General features: G+C 42.4%; 1 protein-coding gene across 8 annotated transcripts in view; it reads left to right on the forward strand.

The window, feature by feature from the left end:
* The window catches only part of CCDC88A (coiled-coil domain containing 88A), a 254,550-nt gene that overhangs the window by 225,748 nt on the left and 4,928 nt on the right, over positions 1–23,874 (forward strand). For 3 of the 8 annotated variants that reach the window (XM_073672269.1, XM_073672271.1, XM_073672274.1), the window contains 5 exons: positions 2,115–2,186; positions 5,415–5,495; positions 6,480–6,754; positions 13,273–13,708; positions 22,145–22,242. In XM_073672269.1, the coding sequence (XP_073528370.1) occupies positions 2,115–2,186; positions 5,415–5,495; positions 6,480–6,754; positions 13,273–13,708; positions 22,145–22,209 (929 nt within the window). In that variant the 3' untranslated portion in view covers positions 22,210–22,242. Of the gene's footprint in view, positions 1–2,114; positions 2,187–5,414; positions 5,496–6,479; positions 6,755–13,272; positions 14,205–22,144; positions 22,243–23,874 lie in introns of those variants that run through there. The other 5 variants (XM_073672272.1, XM_073672275.1, XM_073672268.1 and 2 more) reach the window with 4 other exon arrangements.

Below are 23,874 nucleotides of genomic sequence, written 5' to 3' on the forward strand. Positions count from 1 at the left end.
ACCTCTTGAAGCTCATCAAGAGAATGCCAAGAGTGTGCAAAGCAGTCATCAAAGCAAAAGGTGGCTACTTTGAAGAACCTAGAATATAAGATATATTTTCAGTTGTTTCCCACTTTTTTGTTAAGTATATAATTCCACATGTGTTAATTCATAGTTTTGATGCCTTCAGTGTGAATGTACAATTTTCATAGTCATGAAAATACAGAAAAATCTTTAAATGAGAAGGTGTGTCCAAACTTTTGGTCTGTACTGTATACACACACACTATACAGGACTTACCAATCTGTCTCCTCTTCTTCAGTTCTTCTAGACATGACTGTGATATCATCAAAGGTCCTGAAGCACTGTCCACATTGGAAACTACACTGGTAATGATGAACTGCAATTATCAATGTAGTTTCTGCTGTAAATGCTGGGGGCCCCTAAGAGCGTGCAGGCCCTGGGCAATTCCCTAGTTCGACCCACTCCCCACAACACCAGTTGTTCATTCACAGCATCAGACAATAATTTTAAGTGAACCACCACAAGAAATGTATATCAAGAGGTATACTTTTTTTCACCTTGTGGAAAATGGATGATGTATGCTACTATACGGCTATACTGTGGAAAACATTAAAGGTAACTTCTGATGAAAGTGCTTCTTTAAGCAAGTTCATAAGCCCTCCTGAAGAATTCCATATAATTTTTTTGCTGTACTGTAGAGTCAGTACAACTCCTAAACATAGTTGATTGTCCTGTTGCTTCTGAAACAGATCCAACAGCTACTCTTGGCTGATCTGGCTCTCACTGCACTACCCCACCCTTCATTTGTTAGAGGTAGGAGGGGAGATGGTTATGCACACACTGTAGTTTGGCAGAGTTTGACAAGGGTTGAAACCATGCAAGTCTTCAGGTAGGGCAGATCAAAAATACTGTACTGTATCATAGTTTATTAGGTAGAAAAGAAAACACAAAGTAGTCTGCAGTTAAAAAGGGTCCGAGATGACACAGGTTGTGTATGAGTTTAGCTACAAAGGCTACTTCTCATGACAGATTCAACAGGGGTCCACACAATTTTCACCATTAATGTCTGTCAGCAGATAGAATAAGAGATCTTTTATAGGCTGTAGAAGGGAAATTGTTACAGAAATAAAGCTGTGAAGACCGCAGCATCCTGTTATAGGACCTCCGCATTTATTTCTGCATATTAGGGGGGCAGAAAATGAATGAAGAAATAATGATTGCAGCTTGAAACTTAGTATGACTTTTTAGCTGAGGGTAACTTCTATGATATTTAAAATATTTTACATGATAAAGGAGTCCATAGCATTGAATGCAACACTCCAGCGGTTTTTTTACATTTTATTTCACCACTGGAATGGTGCTACTAATCAGTATTCCCTGGCCCTAGTCTTAGGCCACGGCCCCACTATCCGTATTCAGTCAATAATTTTTCTCAGGAATGGGGGCCAAAACCAGGTGAGGAACAATCAGAGAAAAGGTATAATAGAAACAAGTCACCAATTCTGCATTTATCACCCACTCCTGGCTTTGGCTCCCACTCCTGAGAAAAAATACTGACTGAATACTGACCAAATACTGATAGTGGGGCTGCGGCCTTATACTTACCAGCCACTGTCTTAGGCTCTACCCAACGCTGCTCCTTGTTCCACACCGCCATCTTGTGACTGCAACTTCTGACTGACTGGAAGTCAGAGGTAACGGTCGCAAGCTCTCAATGTAAGTGAATAAGACCCTCGTTCTGGCTCTCATAGACTTACATTGAGTTGTGGCTTCCGGATTGCTCCAGAAAGTCATAACTCTTTAATGGCAAAGTGATTTCTGCCACTGTGATTCATGGCAATAAAAATCAGGCCACCGATTGCATCTTTTTCTCGCCAGTACTGGAAACATTAAGTGAATGTCCTGGGAGAGAATCAAAAGAACCAGTGGGCCCCATAACAAGTATTTAACATAAATATCTAAACACCGAGGCATTGTTTTTATATGAATCAAATTAAAAAAAAATATTATTTCTAAGGTCAAAAGCAGTCATTTGATTTTCAGTTGTGGGCCGGTCCTTTAATTTTTTTTTTCTCTTGCCAAACCTGTTCTCTCTGATTTTTGTTTTCTAGATGGTGCATCCTATGAGGATGTCAGTGGTCAAGGAGTCAACGATGATTCTTATGTGACAACTGCGGCTCTGGGTAATTATTCTTTTTGTAAACTTTTATGCATGTAATTTTGACTAGTGGGGCATATAAGCCTGTGTGGTTAACTAAAGAGTTCTGATTTCTCTGGTTAACCTTCTAACATCTTAGTATTCATCTTATTGTTTTCAGCATACAAGCATGCTAGATTGTATTTTGAATTAATTTACACTTTTTATATTGTATATATGCACATATAACTGAAAGAAATCTATAAATAGTAAAATCACAGAGTGCGAAGTGTGCCCCGATCACATTGCTTTTAGACAATGCAGAAGGACACACAGCGATGCATATTGGTTACAAATATAGGGTTCAAAACTGAACGTGCATTTAAAGGTTACCTGTCGGCTTAACTTGCCTGTATGTTTTAATAAATAATGATATTCTCAATAAAATACCAATTTTGGGCCATATTTTCTAGAACTCTAACTCTGTTTCTCAGTATGAATAAACTGACAGCTAAGGGCTCATTCAGACGTTGGTGATTTTTCTCATACGCAAAAAAACAATCCATGTTCCATCAGTATTTTTGTATCAGGGTTTCAGCAGAGTTTGGTCTGTGTGTCAATTTTTATCATCAAAGTTTGGTCAGAGTTTCATCAGTTTTTGAAAAGAAAAAAAAAAAAAAGATGAAGGTTTCTCGAAAAAGTCCATGAAAAACAGATGGCATCCATGTGCTGCCTGATTTTTTTTCATGGATCTATAGACTTGCATTGGCGATTCTGATCTGAGAATCCGATCAAGATCGGACATGTCTGTGATTTTGGGCAGACTACTCGGTCTGCAAAAATGCATGAATAAGTGAACAGCCTCATAGACTATAAAAGACTATAAAAAGTAGGGGCTCTATCTGTGAAAAACATAGAACAGTTGCACAGAATTAATGATGTCTGAAAGAGCCCTAAGGGTATGTGCAGACGATCCGGAGACTGCTGCGGCCCCGAGGCTGCAGAGAAGCCACCTCCGGCTTCCGCTCATTAAGCAAGTGTCTATGGGGAAAGCCCGCATGCGGACACGCAGGAGGAAATAGACATGCTTCGGTCTGGAAAGACGCGCCGCATGTCTGTTTCCGCAGATGAGCTGCAAACGCATAGTGGGCACTTGTGCTGCGTCCAATCCGCAGCGAACACTGATCGTGTGCACATACCCTTATGTTGCCATATTTCCTCAAAACTGTCAACGTAGATTTCACCATGTCAGACTGTGTAGGGACAATCCTGTTTGACAAGGCAAATGGCTCCCACCCACATGTCTAGGAGGAACAGGGAATGGAACAAGGTTTTTAAAGTGTCACTGTCAGGAGAACTTTTAGCAGAATGTCTGTATCTGCCTCTAGCTCAGGGATGTCAAACTCAAATATACAGAGGGCCAAAATTAAAAGATTGGACAAAGTCGCAGGCCAACCTTGATAATTTATTAAAAATGTCTACAAAGAAAGTTATTCCTTATCAACAAATATGATGAACCTTTTCATATGCAAACAAACTTAAAGGGGTTGTCCAATGAACAAAGTACATTTTAATTAATAGATCTTAGCATATTGGAATAATGTAATATCTTATGTAAGAGCAGTAAAAAGCATATAGCCCACTGGCCTAATTTAAATAAGCAATAAGAAAGGCTAAAATTCCTTGAGTAGTGCAGATAATAAAGTATGATGCCAACAAAAGTGCCTCCCAAACACAGTAAGACACTCCCAAAGTACCCTCCACATGCACGGTATGATGACCCTAGTGTAACCCACCCGGCAACCGGAAAAGTATGGTGACCCTATAACAGTATGATTCCTCAACTGTAATCCCCACACAGCTAACAATATAATGGGCCCCACATAGTCCTCCATACAGTATAATGGGCAGCACATAGTCCTCCATACAGAATAATGGGCCCCACATAGTCCTCCATACAGAATAATGGGCCCCACATAGTCCTCCATACAGAATAATGGGCCCCACATAGTCCTCCATACAGTATAATGGCCGCAAATAGTCCTCCTTACAGAATAATGGGAGCCACATAGTCCTCCAAACAGTAGAATGGCCCCACATAGTCCTCCATACAGAATAATGGGAGCCACATAGTCCTCCATACAGTATAATGGCCCCACATAGTCTTCCATACAGAATAATGGGACCCAGATAGTCCTGCATACAGAATAATGGGCCCACATAGTCCTCCATGCAGAATAATGGGCCCTATATAGTCCTCCATACAGAATAATGGGCCCTACATAGTCCACCATACAGTATAATGGAACCCACAAAGTTCTCCATACAGAATAATGGGCCCCACATAGTCCTCCATACAGTATAATGGGCCCTTCATTGCCCTCCATACAGTATCATGGCCCCACATACTCCTCCATATAGTATGACCCCCACCTGGCTTCGTGGGCCAAATATACTGACCCTTCGGGCCAGATTTCGCCCGAGGGCCAGAGTTTGGCTTGTGTGTTCTAGCTCATCCCTCCTCCTCCCCTCGCCATAGAATCTGATAAGTACCAACTTGTCTTCTCCGATCTCAGCAATGGGAAAGTCTGAACTCCTTTAAATACAGATTTGACCCATGAATTGAGAGTGAAAGATCAGTTCAGGAGCAGAATGTAGCAAATTGTAGTATTGATTGATTGGAAAAAAAATAAAAATGACGGTAACTCTTTAAGATGCTCATAGACATGAGATGACAGTCGGCCAAATGCACGTTTGACCAACAGCTATCTCTCACGACTGTCTGGTACACATGAATGCTCAGCTTTGCAGAGCATTCATGTGTTTTTATTGGGCAGAGAAGAGAAAGCTGCTGCCCGACACATCTGGCAGTGGCTTATTTCCTCTGAATACAAAAGGATTGGGCATTTAAATGTCAAATCCTTGATCATTTCCTCCCCCGTTTCTCTAAATGATAAATAAGTATTGTTATGGAAAATGAATATTTTGTATTACTTTGTGTTTTGTGTCTAACTGTTTTTCTGTATTGTCCCTTCTGTCTTCACTATCTAGTAATACATTAAACCCATTCACTTTTCCTCCTTCCGGTTTCCCTTTAAAAGCTCTTTCCAAGGCTTTATGTAATGCATTCTGGCTTTTTGTCCTTGCACTGCTGGCAGCGGGCATGCTGAGCCTGAGAAATAGTGCATGGCTCCAGTGCATTCTGTGATTAGAATGCTGAGGTTGTATGTCACCTGCTAAATGTTTGTCACCATTGTCTCAATCTTTCACCCAGCTCCCAGGCCAGCCAGTCTTGATAGTGGCAGGACATCCTATAGTAATAGTAATAATAATGCTTCACTTCATGAAGTGACAGGTATGCTCTGCTGATTTTATTTTGTTTATCACTTTTAAGTCTAAGGCATTTTAAAGAGTATGTTCACTTTTATAACGATTTTTATCGCTTTAGGCCCTTATTAACATGTCAGTATTTTTGATCAGAATTGTAAGCTATAATCAGGAGTGACTCCAAAACAGGTGTGCGTTTTTCCATTCCTGATTAAGGCTGGCACTAATGTGAGCGAGCGTGCTCGTTTAACCCTTTAACCGAGCATGCTCTGGTGCTTACCGAGTATCTTCGGCGTGCTCGTATATTATGTTCGAGTCCCTGCGTCTGCATGATTTACAGCTGGAAGACAGCCTTAACACATGTGAGGATTCCCGAACAAACATGCAATCCATGCATGTGTTCTGGCTGTCTTACAGCTGTAAATCATGCAGACGCAGGGACTCGAACATAATATACGAGCACGCCGAAGATACTCGGTGAGCACTGACTGAATACTGACATGTGAAAAAGCAAAACGTATACAAAATGAAAAATGGAACCACTTTGCAAGTAGTTTTTATCGAAAAGAATTTGAACTGTCTCCATGGTGCCAGACTACAAATAACTATATGCAGTCTGATTCTGCAGTCCTACCTTAGGTCTTTGCTAATTTATATTTGGTAGGTTAGCAAGAAGTATGGTATTGGTGGATTTAAATATGATTGCAGAATTAGACTGCAGAGTTTTAGATCTTCCCTTTAAATCTTTACTCAGCTCTGTTTGTAAACCAGTCATGCCAAGGTGTTATGTAACTGTAAAGCACTTCTTGAAGATTTGTCCTTAATATATTCTGTAAACGTCCTATGGTGGACTCTCACTTCTTACTATTGTGATATAAATTTGCCACACTATGCAGTGTTTAAAGCATATCATGATTTTGAATGCACCATTTATGTTTCCCCGTAAGCAATGATACTTTGCACCCACAATGTGCATGCTCTGTGGTAATGTCCGCTTGTTTCTTCATGGTAGGTCCTGTGTCAAGTCAAAGTAGATCTCAAAGTCACTGCAGTGGGGACTTCAACCAGCACCATGATAATGAAGTATGGTCCAACAATAGTAGTCCAGTTCAGTATTATGGTAGTCGTTTGAAAAAGTGTGCAGTATCCAGTCCTATGCTTAGACTCAAATCCTGTGATGGGATGGAAAGCTTAGCCCAGTCCAAGAAGAGGCTTGGATCACCGGGAAGTGAGATGGTATCTCTCAAGCAATTTTTAGAAGAAAGCAACAAGTTGACAGTGAGCCAAGTAAGTTAGTGAACAGGTTTCTCCTGAGTAGACTGTCTGTTTGCTTCTTGGTCCATTAAGCCTTAGAAAATATCAAGACCCTACATAACAGACATGTTCATACAAGCAGAGGTTTTCCATTCCAATTTGTTTATTATAAATCTGATTAACTTGCACATTAAGACACCATCTTCCATAAGCTAAAAGCCAGTTCAGAATTGAGATCAAGATTTTAGTAAACTGGGACTTTGCTGTTGCAAAGGAAGTGCTTCATAGGAACCCAATTTCTAAGTCTGTATTATCAGTAACTAATGAATGAACTCAAATGAATAAAATGTCATCCTTAAAGGGAATCTGTCAGGAGGTTTTTACTACCTCATCTGAGAGCAGCATAATGTAGGAAAAGAGACCCTGATTACAACGATGTATCACTTAGATTACTGGGTGCAGCCGTTCTGACTTAATCAAAATTTTTAGATTTAGCAATCTGGCAATGCAGCTGAGTGGAGAAAGTTTCCCCCGCCCACACCAGGCTCTCTATTTACACTGTTTATAGACAGTGAACTGCTTATTAGAGGAGGGGGGGAATTGAACTACCATGCATGCTGCTGTAGTCCAGACAATAATAATCACCTGGTGATAAAACCTTCAGTGTCAGTAAACAGCACACAGCCTGACATGTGACACATTGTTGAATTCAGTGTTTTAACCCCTACCTCATGCTGTCCTCAGATTGCATAGCAAAAGCCTGCTGACCGAATCCCTTTTAATGGAGGGGGAAGGAAAGCGCATGTGACAATCAAGTCATGTTATTCTCCATTTATGTGTATCTCATTAGTCATCAATTTGTAAAGATACATTAAAAGGAATATCATCAGAGATATATACAGTGGGTATGGAAAGTATTCAGACCCCTTTAAATTTTTCTCTTTGTTTCATTGCAGCCATTTGGTAAATTCTAAAAAGTTCATTTTTTTCTCTCATTAAAGTACACTCTGCACCCCATCTTGACTGAAAAAAACAGAAATGTAGACATTTTTGCAAATTTATTAAAAAAGAAAAACTGAAATATCAAATGGTCATAAGTATTCAGACCCTTTGCTCAGTATTGAGTAGAAGCTCCCTTTTGAGCTAATACAGCCATGAGTCTTCTTGGGAATGATGCAACAAGTTTTTCTCACCTGGATTTGGGGATCCTCTGCCATTCTTCCTTGCAGATCCTCTCCAGTTCCGTCAGGTTGGATAGTGAACGTTGGTGGACAGCCATTTTCAGGTCTCTCGAGATGCTCAATTGGGTTTAGGTCAGGGCTCTGGCTGGGCCAGTCAAGAATGGTCACAGAGTTGTTCTGAAGCCACTCCTTTGTTATTTTTGCTGTGTGCTTAGGGTCATTGTCTTGTTGGAAGGTGAACCTTTGGCCAATTCTGAGGTCCAGTGTTATGTTCTGCAACTTAGAACTAAGGAATAGGAGGGAAAAGCTGTCACTGTACTGAGACTCAGCTTTACCCTACGCTGCGGTGGGTGCCCTATTCCTTATGAATAGCCCCACCAAAACTCCTGCACTGAACTCAAACGAAGACCTGTAGGAAGTGGAAAGGGGTCCCTAAAAGATCTAAGGACTGGGAGCAAAAGCAGGAGGCCTCCTAACAGAAAAGTTAGTTGCAGAAACGAAAATTAAAGGAAACAAAACTGGTAGAACAAGAAGTCCCAGGATAACAATAGTCCAAAGCAAGAAGAACTAAACAAGGCTACTTAGCCAGAGCACGAGTGTTACAACACTGATGTCCAGAAGGGAATGGGAGCCAGGTGCTGAGTAATAAAGAGTGCAGAGATCACGTGACCAAGAAACCCAGCACCAGAGGAAAAGACTAGAAGCCAGCAAACCACAACAAGATGGCCGATAGAAAAACAAATTAGATTCTAACAGTACCTCCCCTTTTACGAGGATCCTCCGGATCCTCTAGGCCGAGCCTTACCAGGAAATCTCCTGTGAAAAGCCTTAATTAGCCTTGAGGCCGAGATGCCCTCGGCCTTCACCCAGGAATTATCCTCGGGGCCAAAACCTCTCCAGGACACAAAATACTGTAATCTTCCTCTATGCCTCCTGGAATCCAAAATGCGAGAAATCTCAAATTCACCGTCCTCATCAACAGGAGGAACAGTAGGCTTCGACTGCTTATCAGGCGTGTCAGGCTTCTTAAGTAACGACACATGAAACACAGAATTAATCCTCCAGGACGAGGGAATGCCCAACCTCACCACTGCCGAGTTGACAATCTGAACCACTTTGAAAGGACCCACAAATTTAGGCCCCAGTTTTTTAGAAGGAATCTTCAAACGAAGATTCCTAGAGGACAACCAAACCATATCCCCAACAGCAAACAAGGACTCCTTTCTTTTTTTGTCAAAATAACTTTTTGATCTCCTGTTAGCCTCTTTAAGGTTCAGACGTACACTAGTCCAAACCCTCTCCAAATCCTCAAATTGTCCTCCTCCGGTACAGCAGCCCCAACTTTGGAAAATGGACCAAAAGATGGATACCTGCCAGTACAACTAAAAAAAAAGGAGAACAACCAGCCGAGGAAGAAGTATGACTATTAAGGGCAAACTCCGCAAGTGGTAGAAATTCTGACCACATTTCCTGATTGTCTGCCACAAAACATCTCAAAAACTGCTCGACATCCTGGTTCTTCCTTTCAGTCTATCCATTGGACTCTGGATGATACCCCGACGAAAATGACAAATGAATTTTCAATCTGTCACAAAAAGCACGCCAAAAGCGAGCCATAAACTGTGGTTCTCTATCGGAAACAATGTCCGTGGGAACACCATGGAGCCTAACAATCTCCTTCACAAAAGCCTTAGCAAGGGTCTTGGCGCAAGGTAGCTTGTTGAATGGAACCAGATGACACATTTTACTAAACCGGTCCACAACAACCCAGATGACAGAAAAACCCTCTGATAAAGGCAGATCGGTGATAAAATCCATGGCGAACTAGGAACTTCCAAGGGGCGTAGCAACCCCGCAGCCGGAGCGTGAGAGGCCTTCGACCTAGCGCACACAGAACACTGACGCACCCATTTGATCACTTCCCTTTGCCACCCTGGCCACCAGAAACTCCGACCGATAGACTTCCTAGTTTCCGAAATCCCTGGGTGACCCGCCAACCGAAACTCATGACATTCAACAAACAACGCTCTCCTCAAGGTTCTAGGCACAAACAATTTACCACACGGAGTGTTAGTTGGTGCCGCACTCTGAACTCCTAGGATGCTATTCTCCAACTCAGAATACAATGTGGCCACCACCACCCCTCTCTGCAAAATGCACTCCTCCCTTTCAGCATTCACCGCTGGAGAGAAACTACAAGACAAAGCGTCAGCCTTAACATTCCTTGTCCCCGGGACAAAGGTTGCGGAAAAATTGAACCGGGCAAAAAACAGTGCCCACCTAGCCTGACGGGCATTCAAGCGTTTAGCTGCGTCCAGATAACTCAAAATCTTATGATCAGTGAAAACCTGTATAGGATGTCGAGCCCCCTCCAAAAAATGTCACCAATGCTCGAACGCGAGTTTAATAGCCAACAACTCACGATTCCCAACATCATAGTTGAGCTCTGTCTCAGAAATTTTTTTTGAAAAGAAAGCACAGGGATGCACCCCATCCTCACCCTCCTGGGACAGAACTGCCCCTACGCCTATAGATGAGGCATTTACCTCAACCAAAAATGGCTTGGTCTGATCTGTCTGGATAAGAACAGGAGCAGAGCTGAACCTCTCCTTCAGATACTCAAAAGCTTCAATAGCCTCAGTGGACCATTGGACAGTATTAGCACCCTTCTTGGTGAGATCAGTAATGGGTTTAGCGATGACAACCTCCAAAGTCAACCCTTGCAAGTGTTGAGCAAGCTCCTGGATGTAAACCATACTGAAGAAAATCCAGGAAGAGGAGAAGATAAAAAAACAAAACAAAAAAAAAACCTTTTTTTTTTTTTAAAAACGCGGCTGGACATACTGTTATGTTCTGCAACTTAGAACTAAGGAATAGGAGGGAAAAGCTGTCCCTGCACTGAGACTCAGCTTTACCCTATGCTGGGGTGGGTGCTTTATTCCTTATGAATAGCCCCACTGAAACTCCTGCACTGAACTCAAACAAAGACCTGTAGGAAGTGGAAAGGGGTCTCTAAAAGATCTAAGGACTGGGAGCAAAAGCAGGAGACCTCCTAACAGAAAAGTTAGTTGCAGAAATGAAAATTAAAGGAAACAAAACTGGTGGAACAAGAAGTCCCAGGATAACAATAGTCCAAAGCAAGAAGAACTAAACAAGGCAACTTAGCCAGAGCACGAGCGTTACAACACTCATGTCCAGCGGGGAATGGGAGCCAGGTGCTGAGTAATAAAGAGTGCAGAGATCAATTTGTTTTTCTATTTTTCCAACATCCAGAGCACTCTGGAAGAAGTTTTCATCCAGGATATCTCTGTAATTGGCCGCTTTCATGTTTCCTTCAATTGCAACCAGTCGTCCTGTCCCTGCAGCTGAAAAACACCCCCATAGCATGATGCTGCCACCACCATGTTTCACTGTTAGGATTGTATTGGGCAGGTGATGAGCAGTGCCTGGTTTTCTCCACACATACCGCTTAGAATTATCACCAAAAAGTTCTATCTTCATCTCATCAGACCAGAGAATCTTATTTCTCATAGTCTGGGAGTCCTTCATGTGTTTTTGAGCTTTCATATGTCTTGCACTGAGGAGAGGCTTCCGTCGGGCCACTCTGCCATAAAGGCCCGACTGGTGGAGGGCTGCAGTGATAGTTCACTTTGTGGAACTTTCTCCCGTCTCCCTACTGAATCTCTGGAGCTCAGCCACAGTGATCTTGGGGTTCTTCTTTACCTCTCTCACCAAGGCTAATCTCCCACGATTGCTCAGTTTGACTGGACGGCCAGGTCTAGGAAGACTCCTGGTGGTCCCAAACTTCTTCCATTTAAGGATTATGGAGGCCACTGTGCTCTTACTAACCTTGAGTAATGCAGAAATTCTTTTGTAACCTTGGCCAGATCTGTGCCTTGCCACAATTCTGTTTCTGAGCTCCTTGGTCAGTTCCTTTGAGCTCATGATTCTCATTTGGTCTGACATGCACTGAGAGCTGTGAGGTCTTATATAGACAGGTGTGTGCCTTTCCAAATCAAGTCCTATCAGTTTAATTAAACACAGCTGGACTCCAATGAAGGAGTAGAACCATCTCAAGGAGGATCACAAGGAAATTAACAGCATGTGACTTAAATATGAGTGTCTGAGCAAAGGGTCTGAATACTTATGACCATGTGATATTTCAGTTTTTCTTTTTTAATACATTTGCAAAAATTTCTACATTTGTTTTTTTCCAGTCAAGATGAGGTGCAGAGTGTACTTTAATGAGAAAAAAATGAACTTTTTAGAATTTACCAAATGGCTGCAATGAAACAGAGTGAAAAATGTAAAGGGGTCTGAATACTTTCTGTACCCACTGTAGGAGTGTCTAATATTTGTCCTGATCATATGGAGATCTGTGGTGTATACTATGGGCACTATATAATCATCTAGTGGTCACTATACCACACTCAAACGGTGATTAACACAACAAATTAATGAGTATCTAAAGACCATTAATACTGAGTAATAACAAGATTTTTTGCCTGACTAATCAAGTGGTCAGTGTCAGAACTGATTGACAGTAGTGTTGATTATACAGTTAGAATTTACCGGATAAAATATTCTGAAGTGCCAAAATATTTATGGCAACTTGACTGTTATTAACACCCCATAGTGACTTTAATCCACAGTGATAAAAATCTTAGTCACTGATTTTTAATGTTATAATAGTGTTTGATGAAGTTTTAATCTATAACCATTAAAAGTTGAATTTTAGTATTACTCCTATTGGATAAGTCTGTGAATTTGTGATGTGCACACTGTCACGATTTCCCTGTATTCCTTGTGCTAGTGGGAGGTCTCATAACTGCATGAGTGCGGTTTGCATACTTGCGGTCACATGCCAACTAATCTCATCCAGCTTCTCTTAAATCTCTTCTAATGAAAGAACATGAATAATATTAGTTGGCACATGACCGCAAGTATATAAAGTCATGTGTCGCCCACAAACACAGGGAATACAGGAGAATCGTGACAGTGTGTGCATCGCACACTATTACAATTTGGCAGCCTGTAGTCTTTGTAGACGGGATAACTCTTATAAATCTTGGTGCTTCCTGTTCAGTAGAGATTACATCTCAGGATTCATCTCATTATCATCACAGGCAGGATTACAATGACAGGTAACACCTATATATAGGTAACACTGGATACACCATTCACAATGGGTGAGATTACAGCTCGCCTCCTCCATCCTCCCTGCACAATGACCTCTGCACAGATCACATCCAGCATGACAATGAGGTCATTATATATTACCTCTATAATGCAACCTCTAATGTACATATATATTTTTCCATGAACCAATACACGTTTCTAAATAAAGCATAACCTGATTGTATTTTATAGATTCGGTCTGGAAGCCAAGAAGATCTATTGGATGAAGTGATGAAAAGCTTATCTAGCTCTGTTGAATTAGTAGGATTACGATCCCCATCTCGGCTGTCTCCCGCCCTATCACTGGGCGACAAAAAGACTCCAAAGCCGGAACAGATTGTCCGATCCAACTCTCACAAAGCTGAGAATACAAGATTTACATTCCCCATGGTGGCCAATGCACAGTCTCCAGATGGCGACTCTGCTATGTGTGAAGGGACTGTGTGCCCACAGCAGGCGACAAAAGATTCCCAGCAATATGCCACCTTACCTCGGGCTAGCAGTGTCATTTCTACTGCTGAGGGTACCAGCCGAAGGACAAGTATTCATGATTTTTTATCCAAAGACAATAGGTCACCTGTATCAGTTGATCCATCACCTACAAGCGAAGATGCTCCATCGTTATTGAGTGAGTACCCTGCAGACAAGCAGTGCCCTGTTTCCACTCACAGACCCCCTCCTCGTTTAGATGATCCCCATTGTTGCTCTGGGGGTGATTTACTTCATTATAATACAAATGCTGATAACACAATCAGTATGTGCTACACATCTACATGCATGCAGTTCCCATACCTTTCCCTGAACCCTGATTTGGTAAGTAGCATAAGTGGACCCCCAGGAGACAGAACCATTGTATGTTCCTCTGAGAGACCACCTTGCTGCAAGACTAATAGTCACAATGTAGATAGTAATGGCGCAGAGACCTCTTCACTTGTTTCTGAAGATAATCAAAGTATTTGGTATGAGTATGGCTGCGTGTGAAGAGGACCCGATCATCAGTAGGCATAAGAAGAGTCCAAAAACCATGATGCATGGACCGCCATGTTAAGTGTCTCTATGTCATCCGTGTACGTGTGCGACAGATGGTGATACTCAACCTATATGTAATCAGAGCTAGTAACACAGAGCACAGTGATAATGCTAGGTATGTGCAATCTACCTCAGTTTTGTCATTTTACCAGGGGGAGTTAAATGTTAAATAAATTAATTTTGAGATTTTTTTTGCAAAAATGTTATTTATTGTAAGGTATAGTCCAAACATTAAGAACAATCTTTTCTCTTACAGTGTCTGAGGTCGATATTAGTAGTTCTTCAACTTTAGTTCAGTTGACTGGAATCTATATGAAAAAAATAATATATAAACAAAAATCGATAGAAAGTGTGGCTACAATGACATGTTGAGTACCACTGATCTGTCCATTGTGTTGTGTATAATACGTAAATGCATGTTAGGATCAGTGCATGCCAAAATCCCATGTAGATCTCATTTTAGGGACTGTTTTATAGAACATTTGGCCCTGGGCAACAAGCAGAAGGCAATTGGCCCTGGGCAACAAGCAGAAGGCAATTGGCCCTGGGCAACAAGCAGAAGGCAATTGGCCCTGGGCAGCAAGGAGAAGGCAATTGACCCTGGGCAGCAAGCAGAAGGCAATTGGCCCTGGGCAGCAAGCAGAAGGCAAATGGCCCTGGGCAACAAGCAGAAGGCAATTGGCCCTGGGCAACAAGCAGAAGGCAATTGGCCCTGGGCAACAAGCAGAAGGCAATTGGCCCTGGGCAACAAGCAGAAGGCAATTGGCCCTGGGCAACAAGCAGAAGGCAATTGGCCCTGGGCAGCAAGGAGAAGGCAATTGACCCTGGGCAGCAAGCAGAAGGCAATTGGCCCTGGGCAGCAAGCAGAAGGCAAATGGCCCTGGGCAACAAGCAGAAGGCAATTGGCCCTGGGCAGCAAGCAGAAGCCAATTGGCCCTGGGCAGCAAGCAGAAGCCAATTGGCCCTGGGCAGCAAGCAGAAGCCAATTGGCCCTGGGCAGCAAGCAGAAGCCAATTGGCCGTGGGCAGCAAGCAGAAGCCAATTGGCCGTGGGCAGCAAGCAGAAGCCAATTGGCCCTGGGCAGCAAGCAGAAGGCAACTTTTTTCATGATTTCAACCTGACCTATAATGCTACTGGAATAGTATCATACACAGCCACAGAGTTATAAGAAAATCTGTCTAAATTAGCACAAGTACAAAAGACTAAAATAAATGCACCTTTCTTTCCTGCATAGACACATTTCATATCTTATCTGTCTCATGGCGTGTTTCAGAACTTATATTGATTGCTAATGCAATTACATGGGCTTTACCCCTTTAATTACCACCAAATATCCACAGATTTTATTACCAAAATCTGATATATATCTATTATGTCCTTTACTCATTAGATGTTGTATCTTGGAGATGGTTTTATTTGACTTTTGCTACAAAGCCTTCAGAATATCTCCTCTCCGGAGCTTTCCTCATATAGGACACAAGCATCACTTGCTAATTGGTGAAGCTCTGACTGCTAAGACTTCCACAGTCCTCTGAATGAAGAGCCCCGTCTCTTTTTAATGGCACCAGAAAGGCTTTTTCTATCATCTGGAGCTATTTTTCATACTTTTTCTCAGTTTCTCAATTGTAAAGTGCCAGATTTTCTTCTGTAGCCATCCAGGTGCCTGGATAGGCAAGAAAAAAAATGTCAAATGCTTTATTAATCCTTTTCAGGAGAAATTTCATTCCACATATTGAGAGGTCTATACGTTCTGTCTATGTGTAGGGGAGAAGAATCCATCCTAATGTTCCAGTAGCTGATATCAGATATGTGCATGATATTATTAGAGAAGGTCTAGCCATAAGGGGAAATGCATGAGCCTCCTGTCCACAATATCTGTATACTGCTTTCTGTTTGTGTACTTATATATATGCTATGGATAACATAAGAGCTGTATTAAATCACAAGCCATGCATATGACCAGCTGCCATTAGCCTAATTACTATTCATATCATGGATTAAAGGGAGTCTGTCCTCAGTATGGACTCCTCAAAACTACTGACACAGCTGTATAGGTAATGGGTAATATCGACTGAGGAATCTAAGAACACCCTGTATATACTCGACTAAAGTTGGCCTAATCTTCCAATATTGGTGCGATTGGCTGACAGTCTAATGTGAATAGGGGGCTTACCGACAAACACTATCAGGGAAGAGAAGGCTCTGGTCTGTTAAATTTCGGTGGTCGAACATTTGGTTCTCGGCAAGATAAACCATTGCCAATGACTCTGACACCGGGTCTCTCCTGGAGGACACAGGAAAGCTCGGCCGAGCTGAATCTATGGGAGAGTTCGGCTGACAGCTATCTAATATATATTGGGGCCTTAAAGGGTTATTTTCCCATTTTCATAGGTGGATATTGTCAGAAAGTGCTTGTGAAAACAAGCAATTTCCAATTTACTGCCTATTAAATTTTTTGAGATCTTAACACTTTTTTCTTTTGTTTACCGCTCATTGCCTTGGCGATCGACCACTGCAGCCTAGCTTGTAAGCACTGCGATGAAGTGGCCGGGATTAGAAGATAACAGTGCAGTACAGCAATCCTGGCCAGCATCAGAGCAGCACTTACTAGCTCAATAGGAAAGAGTTTGTAAGAATGGCGCATGTTCTGCTGTCGAGCAGCGATGGTCGGTCTCCAAGGTAACGAGCTGTAAACAAGAGAAAAGGGTTCACATCTCAAGAATGGCTGAAAATTGTAATAAGCCGTAACTTGCAAAATAAGGAATTAACCTTTTATGTTTTAAGCCCCTTGTACCATGATCCCGAGAGTCCCCTGTACAAACTGATCCCCAAAACCTCCCTCTCCAGAGAGACGGTGTTTACTGCCAATGAAGATCTGTTACAGCCATCACTCAAAACAGTGGGAAGGGGTTAGGAAATGTTCAGTGCGGAGAGTCCAGGACACTGCACATGACGAGACCGCATGCAGCATAAGAGTAATTAAAACCTGGGTACTTTTAAACTGCTTTACCCTTCACCTATATGTAAGGGGTCAAAACTGCTGACAAACTCCCTTTAAGATCTAGCTTTTAAAGGGAATTTTTCACTGGGTTTTGCTATATTCTCTGAGAGCAGCATGATATAGGGGCAGAGACCCTGATTCCAGTGATGTATCATTTACTGAGCTGCTTGCTGCTGTTTTGATAAAATCCCTGTTTTTTTTGCTGAAGATCTAGCAGTTCTCTAATGCTGAGCTCTGTAAAACCCCGCGTACACCCCTGATTGGCAGCTTTCTGCCTATGCACAGAAAGCTGCCAATCAATGGTGGGGGCGGGGTTATACAGAGCTCATGAATATGGAGGACTACGGCAGCAGGTTTACTAGTCCTATCTCCTGCTGATAAAACAGTGATTTTATTGAACCTACAGCAAGCAGCCCGGTAAGTGACACATTACTGGAATCAGGGTCTCTGCCCCTACATCATGCTGATCTCAGATTAGGTGGCCAAAACCTGATGAGAGATTCCCTATAAGTGTATACAATATAATGAATGTGTGTGTTTTCCATGATGTTCTTGCAACAGCATATTTAACATTGCAAAATTTGAGGCTGTAATTTAATGCTGGGACTTGCAGTTCAGAGGCAAACAGACTCATGGCTTGACACTAGAAGTCTTTAGATTGTTATCAGGCTATTCATGAAACCAGCTTGAATCCCTTGAATTAAGCCATCATTCAGACATATCAATTCATTGTAAAGCTGCTTCTCTGCATGCGTTGCCCCGCTGCTTCATCATGTAATTAAACCATTCCTCCAAATCCATCCCGCAATCAGTAAAACAATGGACTAAAATCTACTGCTTGTGAGACGTCTCATGTTTATTGAACATGGCGCTGAAAAATTAAGGGAAGCAGATTTAACAGATAATTTTCTTTTAAGAAAAAAAATGCAGAAAAAGCAAATAAACAATTCGAATAGTGTGAAAATCTGCCCACTTGTTTATAGAATGACATAAAATAGTTTTTTTCATGTTTTTTTACACCTGAAAACTGGCATAACTATGCATTGATAAATCCAACTCAATGGACCTCCTTATCAAAGCTTTCACACCAGTATTCTGGTGTAAAAAGTTTTTGAGGCGTCTGCCTCTTCCTGATCGGGAGCGTTTGACTCCAGCACACTTCCGCCAACACCCGTCTAGCCGCATCGGGTCCATAATTTCTATTTCTAGAACACACGGATTTTGCTATGTTTTCACAATGAGTATTTGGTCAGTTTTTGATGTTGCAGCTTTTCTGCACCATTTACAGCAAAAGAGATTGCCATGCTGCTTATTTAAAAAAAACAAAAACAAAACGCACAATGGGCATGAGATTTAGGCTATGTGCCCACGATGCAGAAATGCTCCGGGTTTTTTCCTGAGCATTTCTGCATCTCCCTGGCAGAAAAAAACGCATGTGGATTGTACATGCGGATTGTACATGCGGATTGTACATGCGGATTGTACATGTGGATTGTACATGCGTTTTCTTGCCAGGGACATGCGGATGTGAAGCGTTCTTCACTTGCATTTCCGCATGCAGGTTGACAAGCGCTTTCCAAGCGATTTTAGCATCACTTGGAAAGTGCTTGTCAACTTGGTCACACTATAGAAATCCATGCAAACGGCATGGATTTATATACTGTGACCGAAAGAATGGTAAAAAATAAATATATACTTACCCTTCGATGGCCCCCGCAGTCTTGCTTCGCTCGGTCCCGGCTGCCGGCAGCGGTAGAGTGAAGGACCTGCCGACATCAGCGCAGGTCCTTCATTCCATCGCGAAGTGCCGGGAAGCAAGGAGGAGCGGTGCGCGGGCCGCCAGAAGGTAAGTATACATTTATTTTTTATTTTATTCTTTTTTTTACAGATTTTTTAATGGTACCTGGGTGTGGATGAGATTCTCCTCTCCTCTACACTCGGGTACCATCCGCACATTAGAATGCGCCAATTACGCAAGTACAGATGCAGTCTTGCGGAATTGGCGCGTTCTAATGCAAGTCAATGGCGGCGAAAACGCAGCACTTCCGCAAAATAATTGGTAGTGCTGCGTTTTTTTCCGCAATGATAATCCGCAGCGGAAATTTCCACAGCATGTGCACAGCGGATTATCATTGGGGGACATGGCAGGCCTTCTACCATGCGTTTTTTAAGCGTTTCTGCAGCGTTTTTGCCGCTGTGGAAACGCTTAAAAAACGCATCGTGGGCACACAGCTGCGGAAATTTCGGATGGTACCTGGGTGTGGAGGAGAGGAGAGTCTCATCCACACCCAGGTACCATTAAAAAAGCTGCAAAAAAAAGAATAAAATAAAAAATAAATGTATATTTACCTTCTGGCGGCCCGCGCTGCGCTCCTCCTTGCTTCCCGGCACTTTGCGATGGAATGAAGGACCTGCGCTGACGTCCGAGTCATGTGACGGGTCACGCGACGCTGACATCGGCAGGTCCTTCAATCCACTGCTGCCAGCAGCCGGGACGGTGAAGCAAGACAGATCGGGCCATCAGAGGGTAAGTATATTTTTATTTTTTACCATTCTTTCGGTCACAGTATATAAATCCATGCCGGTTGCATGGATTTATATAGTGTGACCAAGTTGTCAAGCACTTTCCAAGTGATGCTAAAATCGCTTGGAAAGCGCTTGTCAACCCGCATGCGGAAATGCAAGTGAAGAACGCTTCACATTCGCATGTCCCTGGCAGGAAAACGCATGTACAATCCGGATGTACAATCCGCTTGCGTTTTTTCTGCCAGGGAGATGCAGAAACGCTCAGGAAAAAATCCTGAGCACTTCTGCATCGTGGGCACATAGCCTTATATTAATCCCATCCACTTTGCTGGAACTGTAATCCTCAGCTTTTTTGGGCATGAAAATCAAAGCAAAAAAAAAACGCACCAAATACTCATTGTGGAAATTTAGCCTAGATAGATTCCTCTTTCTTTTCATTCCCTGAAAGTGGTTTCACTTTGATCTAGGTCATGTAAAGACAGTTCTTAAAGGGGCTGTCCAGCTTAAGCTACAAATCTGCAGTCACTCTATGTGACTGCAGACTTGTGAATATGTACTATGCATACATGCGGTCACGTGATGACTAGACATGCGCGGCCTCGCTCAGTGCAAGTATATTGAGCGAGGCCGGACACAGTCTAGTCTAGTCGTAATGTTGCTGGGAGTATGGAAATCCCATACTGCTCCTGGAGAATCCTCACAGCACGCAGTGCGCACTGTGAGTATTCACAAGTCTGCAGTCACATAGAGTTACTGCAGACCGGACAACCCCTTTAATGTATTCCTGTTTTTCTCATATTTACCACATATAAATGAAGGCCCAAGGCATATGCTCTGCATGGCGTGATCATTTTTAAACCAACCCATTTATCCAGCATTTTTTACTCTCTAACCTGACCTGACTTTTCTTGATTGACCTTAATACACCCTCTATGTCATGCGCATACCAGTGCATGAGGACAAGGAACATCTTGTTGTGGGCACAGACCTCAGTGGACTTCTGTGCATTGGCCGGCCCCATATAGGAGATAGGGGATGTCACAGAAGGCATAATATATGGCAATCAGGAAAAAATGGATTAGGTTACAGATGAAACTACTTGCCACTCCTGAGTATATGCTTAGTGGACATTTCTGGCCTCGTTTATAAATGTTATGGATCATTTAAAAACTTTTTTCTACTTTGAACAAATATCATAGGAGCAGTACGTGCCCTTGACCATCGTGGGACTAATTTAGGCATAAAAAAACTCCCAGCATAAACTAGTTTGAAAAAAAACAATAAAAAAAAAAATTGAAATTTGTCAATTGTGAGTCTCTCATTTGAGACCTTCATTACTTAGCTGCCACAACCTATGCAGCATCTATAAGGAGTAACCCTTAGGAGGACCCAACACGTCCATACTGGATTGCTGCCTCGTTGATGCCTATGTTTAGTGAAATAGATCCAGTTGCTGGAAACAGATCTCCCAACATATTGAGGATCCCCCTAAAGCAATACTGAGTAGCAGCTAAACAAAATGTGATTTTCTGCCTAATCATTTCCAAACGTTAGGCCACCCATACACATTAGACTAAAGTCAGCTGAATTTGCTATTATCGGCAGTCAAATGTGTATGGGATCTCCCAACGCTCACCCGTCAGATGATGTTGGGGGAGAGAAAGATCCGTCAAATTGGATTTCCAATGGCCGATCCTTACGTTCCCCGGGAGATAAACCATTGCCAAAGGAGTCTGGCAGCGGCTTTCTCATAGAGAACACAGGAATGCTCTGTGTTCCTGTGTGTGGGGGAATTAGTTTAACCAGCGATCATTCACCCAACAATTATCTAATGTGTATGGGGGTCTTAAGTTACAAGACCTTGTTCTCTTGTACCATCTATTTATAAAGTCTTTCTTTATTAGGGAAAGACCATAGGTCAGGGATAGTTAAAGGGAATCTGTCACCAGGTTTTTGCTACCGCATCCAAGAGCAGCATGATGTAGGGGCAGAAACCCTGATTCCAGTATTATATCACTTACTGGACTGCATTCTGCAGTTTAGATAAAATACCTGTTTTATCTGCTGCAGATCTAGCAGTTCTCTGAATGCTGAGCTCTGTAAAACCCCGCCCCATCACTGATTGTGCATAGGCAGAAAGCTGCCAATCGGTGGGGCGGAGTTAAACAGTGCTCATGAATATGGAGGACTATCTGACACCAGGTTTACTAGTCCTCTAGTGATAATCTTCTGCTGATAAAACAATGATTTTATCGAACCTACAGCAACCAGTCCTGTAAGTGATACATCGCTGGAATCAGGGGCTGTGTCTCTACGTCATGCTGCTCTCAGATTTGATAGAAAAAACCTGGTGACAGATTCCCTTTGAACTACAAGTCACAGCAAACAGTGGCAGCCACTGGACAGCAACTACACCTATTACATATGGCAGGCTGAAGGTCATCTTTTACTGCAAGCTTGTATGCTGTTAATAGACGTCCATATACTAAACTTCCCTTTCTCCTACAGATGTGGAGGCAGCACCAGAAATCAGACTTTCAAAAAGCAGGTCTAGGGAGCAACCAATCCCCTAATTTAGTGACCCTGTTCAAGTGATATCCCAAGTGGTGAGTTCATTCCCCACATTGTAAATGAGGCCCTTAGAACCTCATCTACAAATGGCTTCCGACTACCATGAGCTGTGGCTATCTGTTTTACCTTTCATCATCTGCTTGCTTGCATGCCTTTTTATGCCTCCATTTTTTCATATCTAATATTTATACCTGAATTTCCACTAAAAAGAAATTATGAATTGTTTCCTTCATAAACCTAAAGATTATGACTTTTTGAGGGGAAATGTAAATGTATTTACTAGAAGAAACTCAGGAGGAAGCTTTATTGTCTGGTCAATCTGTTTTCAGATTATTGTGAAGATCTAACCAATTGTATTCTTATAATCCGATTTTTATTTTTTCCTATACAGTTTAGTATTCTGACATATCGGCCAAAATTTTATAAGCGATCACCCAGTCAGGTTAGAATTTCATATTTTTTGCCAAACAGAAGTTGATGCCACTGAATCCTAAAGGAATTTTTCTTAAACTTGCTTGATTTCTTAAAGAGGTTGTCCACTACTTTTACATTGATGGCCTGTCCTTTGGATAGGTCATCAATGTCCGATCGGCCGGGGTCTGACACCCGTCACCCCCACTGATCAGCTGTTATTGGTGTCGGCAGTCACCGGCCGGAAGTGCTTACTTGCGGAGCAGCTGCGTCTACTTGTAGTGGCTGTCGCGGGGTACTAGACGTCCGCCTCCTATTCAAATCAATAGGATGTGTAGTACCCTGCGGCAGCCCCTACCAGAAGACTGCAGCTCCTCAAGTAAGCACTTCATGCCGGCCGCCGCCAACACAAATAACTGCTGATCGGCAGGGGTGCCGTGTGTCAGACCCCTGCCGATCGGACATTGATGACCTATCCAAAGGACAAGGCCATCAATGTAAAAGTTGTCATCAACCTCTTTAACTATTTTGGCAGCAAATATGAAAGCATTTGTCAAAAAAGGGTTCTCACGTTTTAATATTTTTAATATGTCAATTTTTAGTAGATAAAACTTTACCAATGACCTCCATGGAGAAGTCCTAGCCCTCGGCAGGTTGCTGCTTCTCGTTGGCTTTGACTTACCTCTCCTTTCATTTTTCAGTCAGTGATGCCTATTAGAGCTAATGTTATGTAATGATACTGAATGTTAGAACCACTAGATTTAGTTTGTTGGACCCATATCGTGGTTGGATATGTACAAGTAAAATACGAGAAAAATAAAACTGGAGAACCGCTTTAATACTCAGTCTAGAACGTGTCAAAATTAGTATTATATTCAGTAAAATACACCTAGATATTGCTATAATTCTTAGTCTAGTACAGATATATTTCTATTATAACCAGTACATACCGTACACGTGGACCTCATTTATCAAAACTATCTCACATTAAGACTGTCCTTGTTGCCCAACAGTCTTATTGTTACATCATTTGGATAAATGAGGCCCATAGAAATTATTAGTACACTTATTGCTCTTCTATAATAAGAAGAGTCATGGCTAAGGGGCTCGGTCTCCTCTACATGCAGCAGAGTCACATAAAAGTGGACACCGCCTACTCTGTGTGACAGCTAAGGGGCCCCACCATGTCTGTCATGGCTAAGGGGCCCGTCTCCTATGTGTCACGGCTAAGGGGCCCGTCTCCTCTGTGTCACGGC

The sequence above is a fragment of the Phyllobates terribilis genome, unplaced genomic scaffold, assembly GCF_046119375.1.
Source record: "Phyllobates terribilis strain yellow unplaced genomic scaffold, ASM4611937v1 Scaffold_3__8_contigs__length_932513732, whole genome shotgun sequence".
Lineage (NCBI taxonomy): Eukaryota > Metazoa > Chordata > Amphibia > Anura > Dendrobatidae > Phyllobates > Phyllobates terribilis.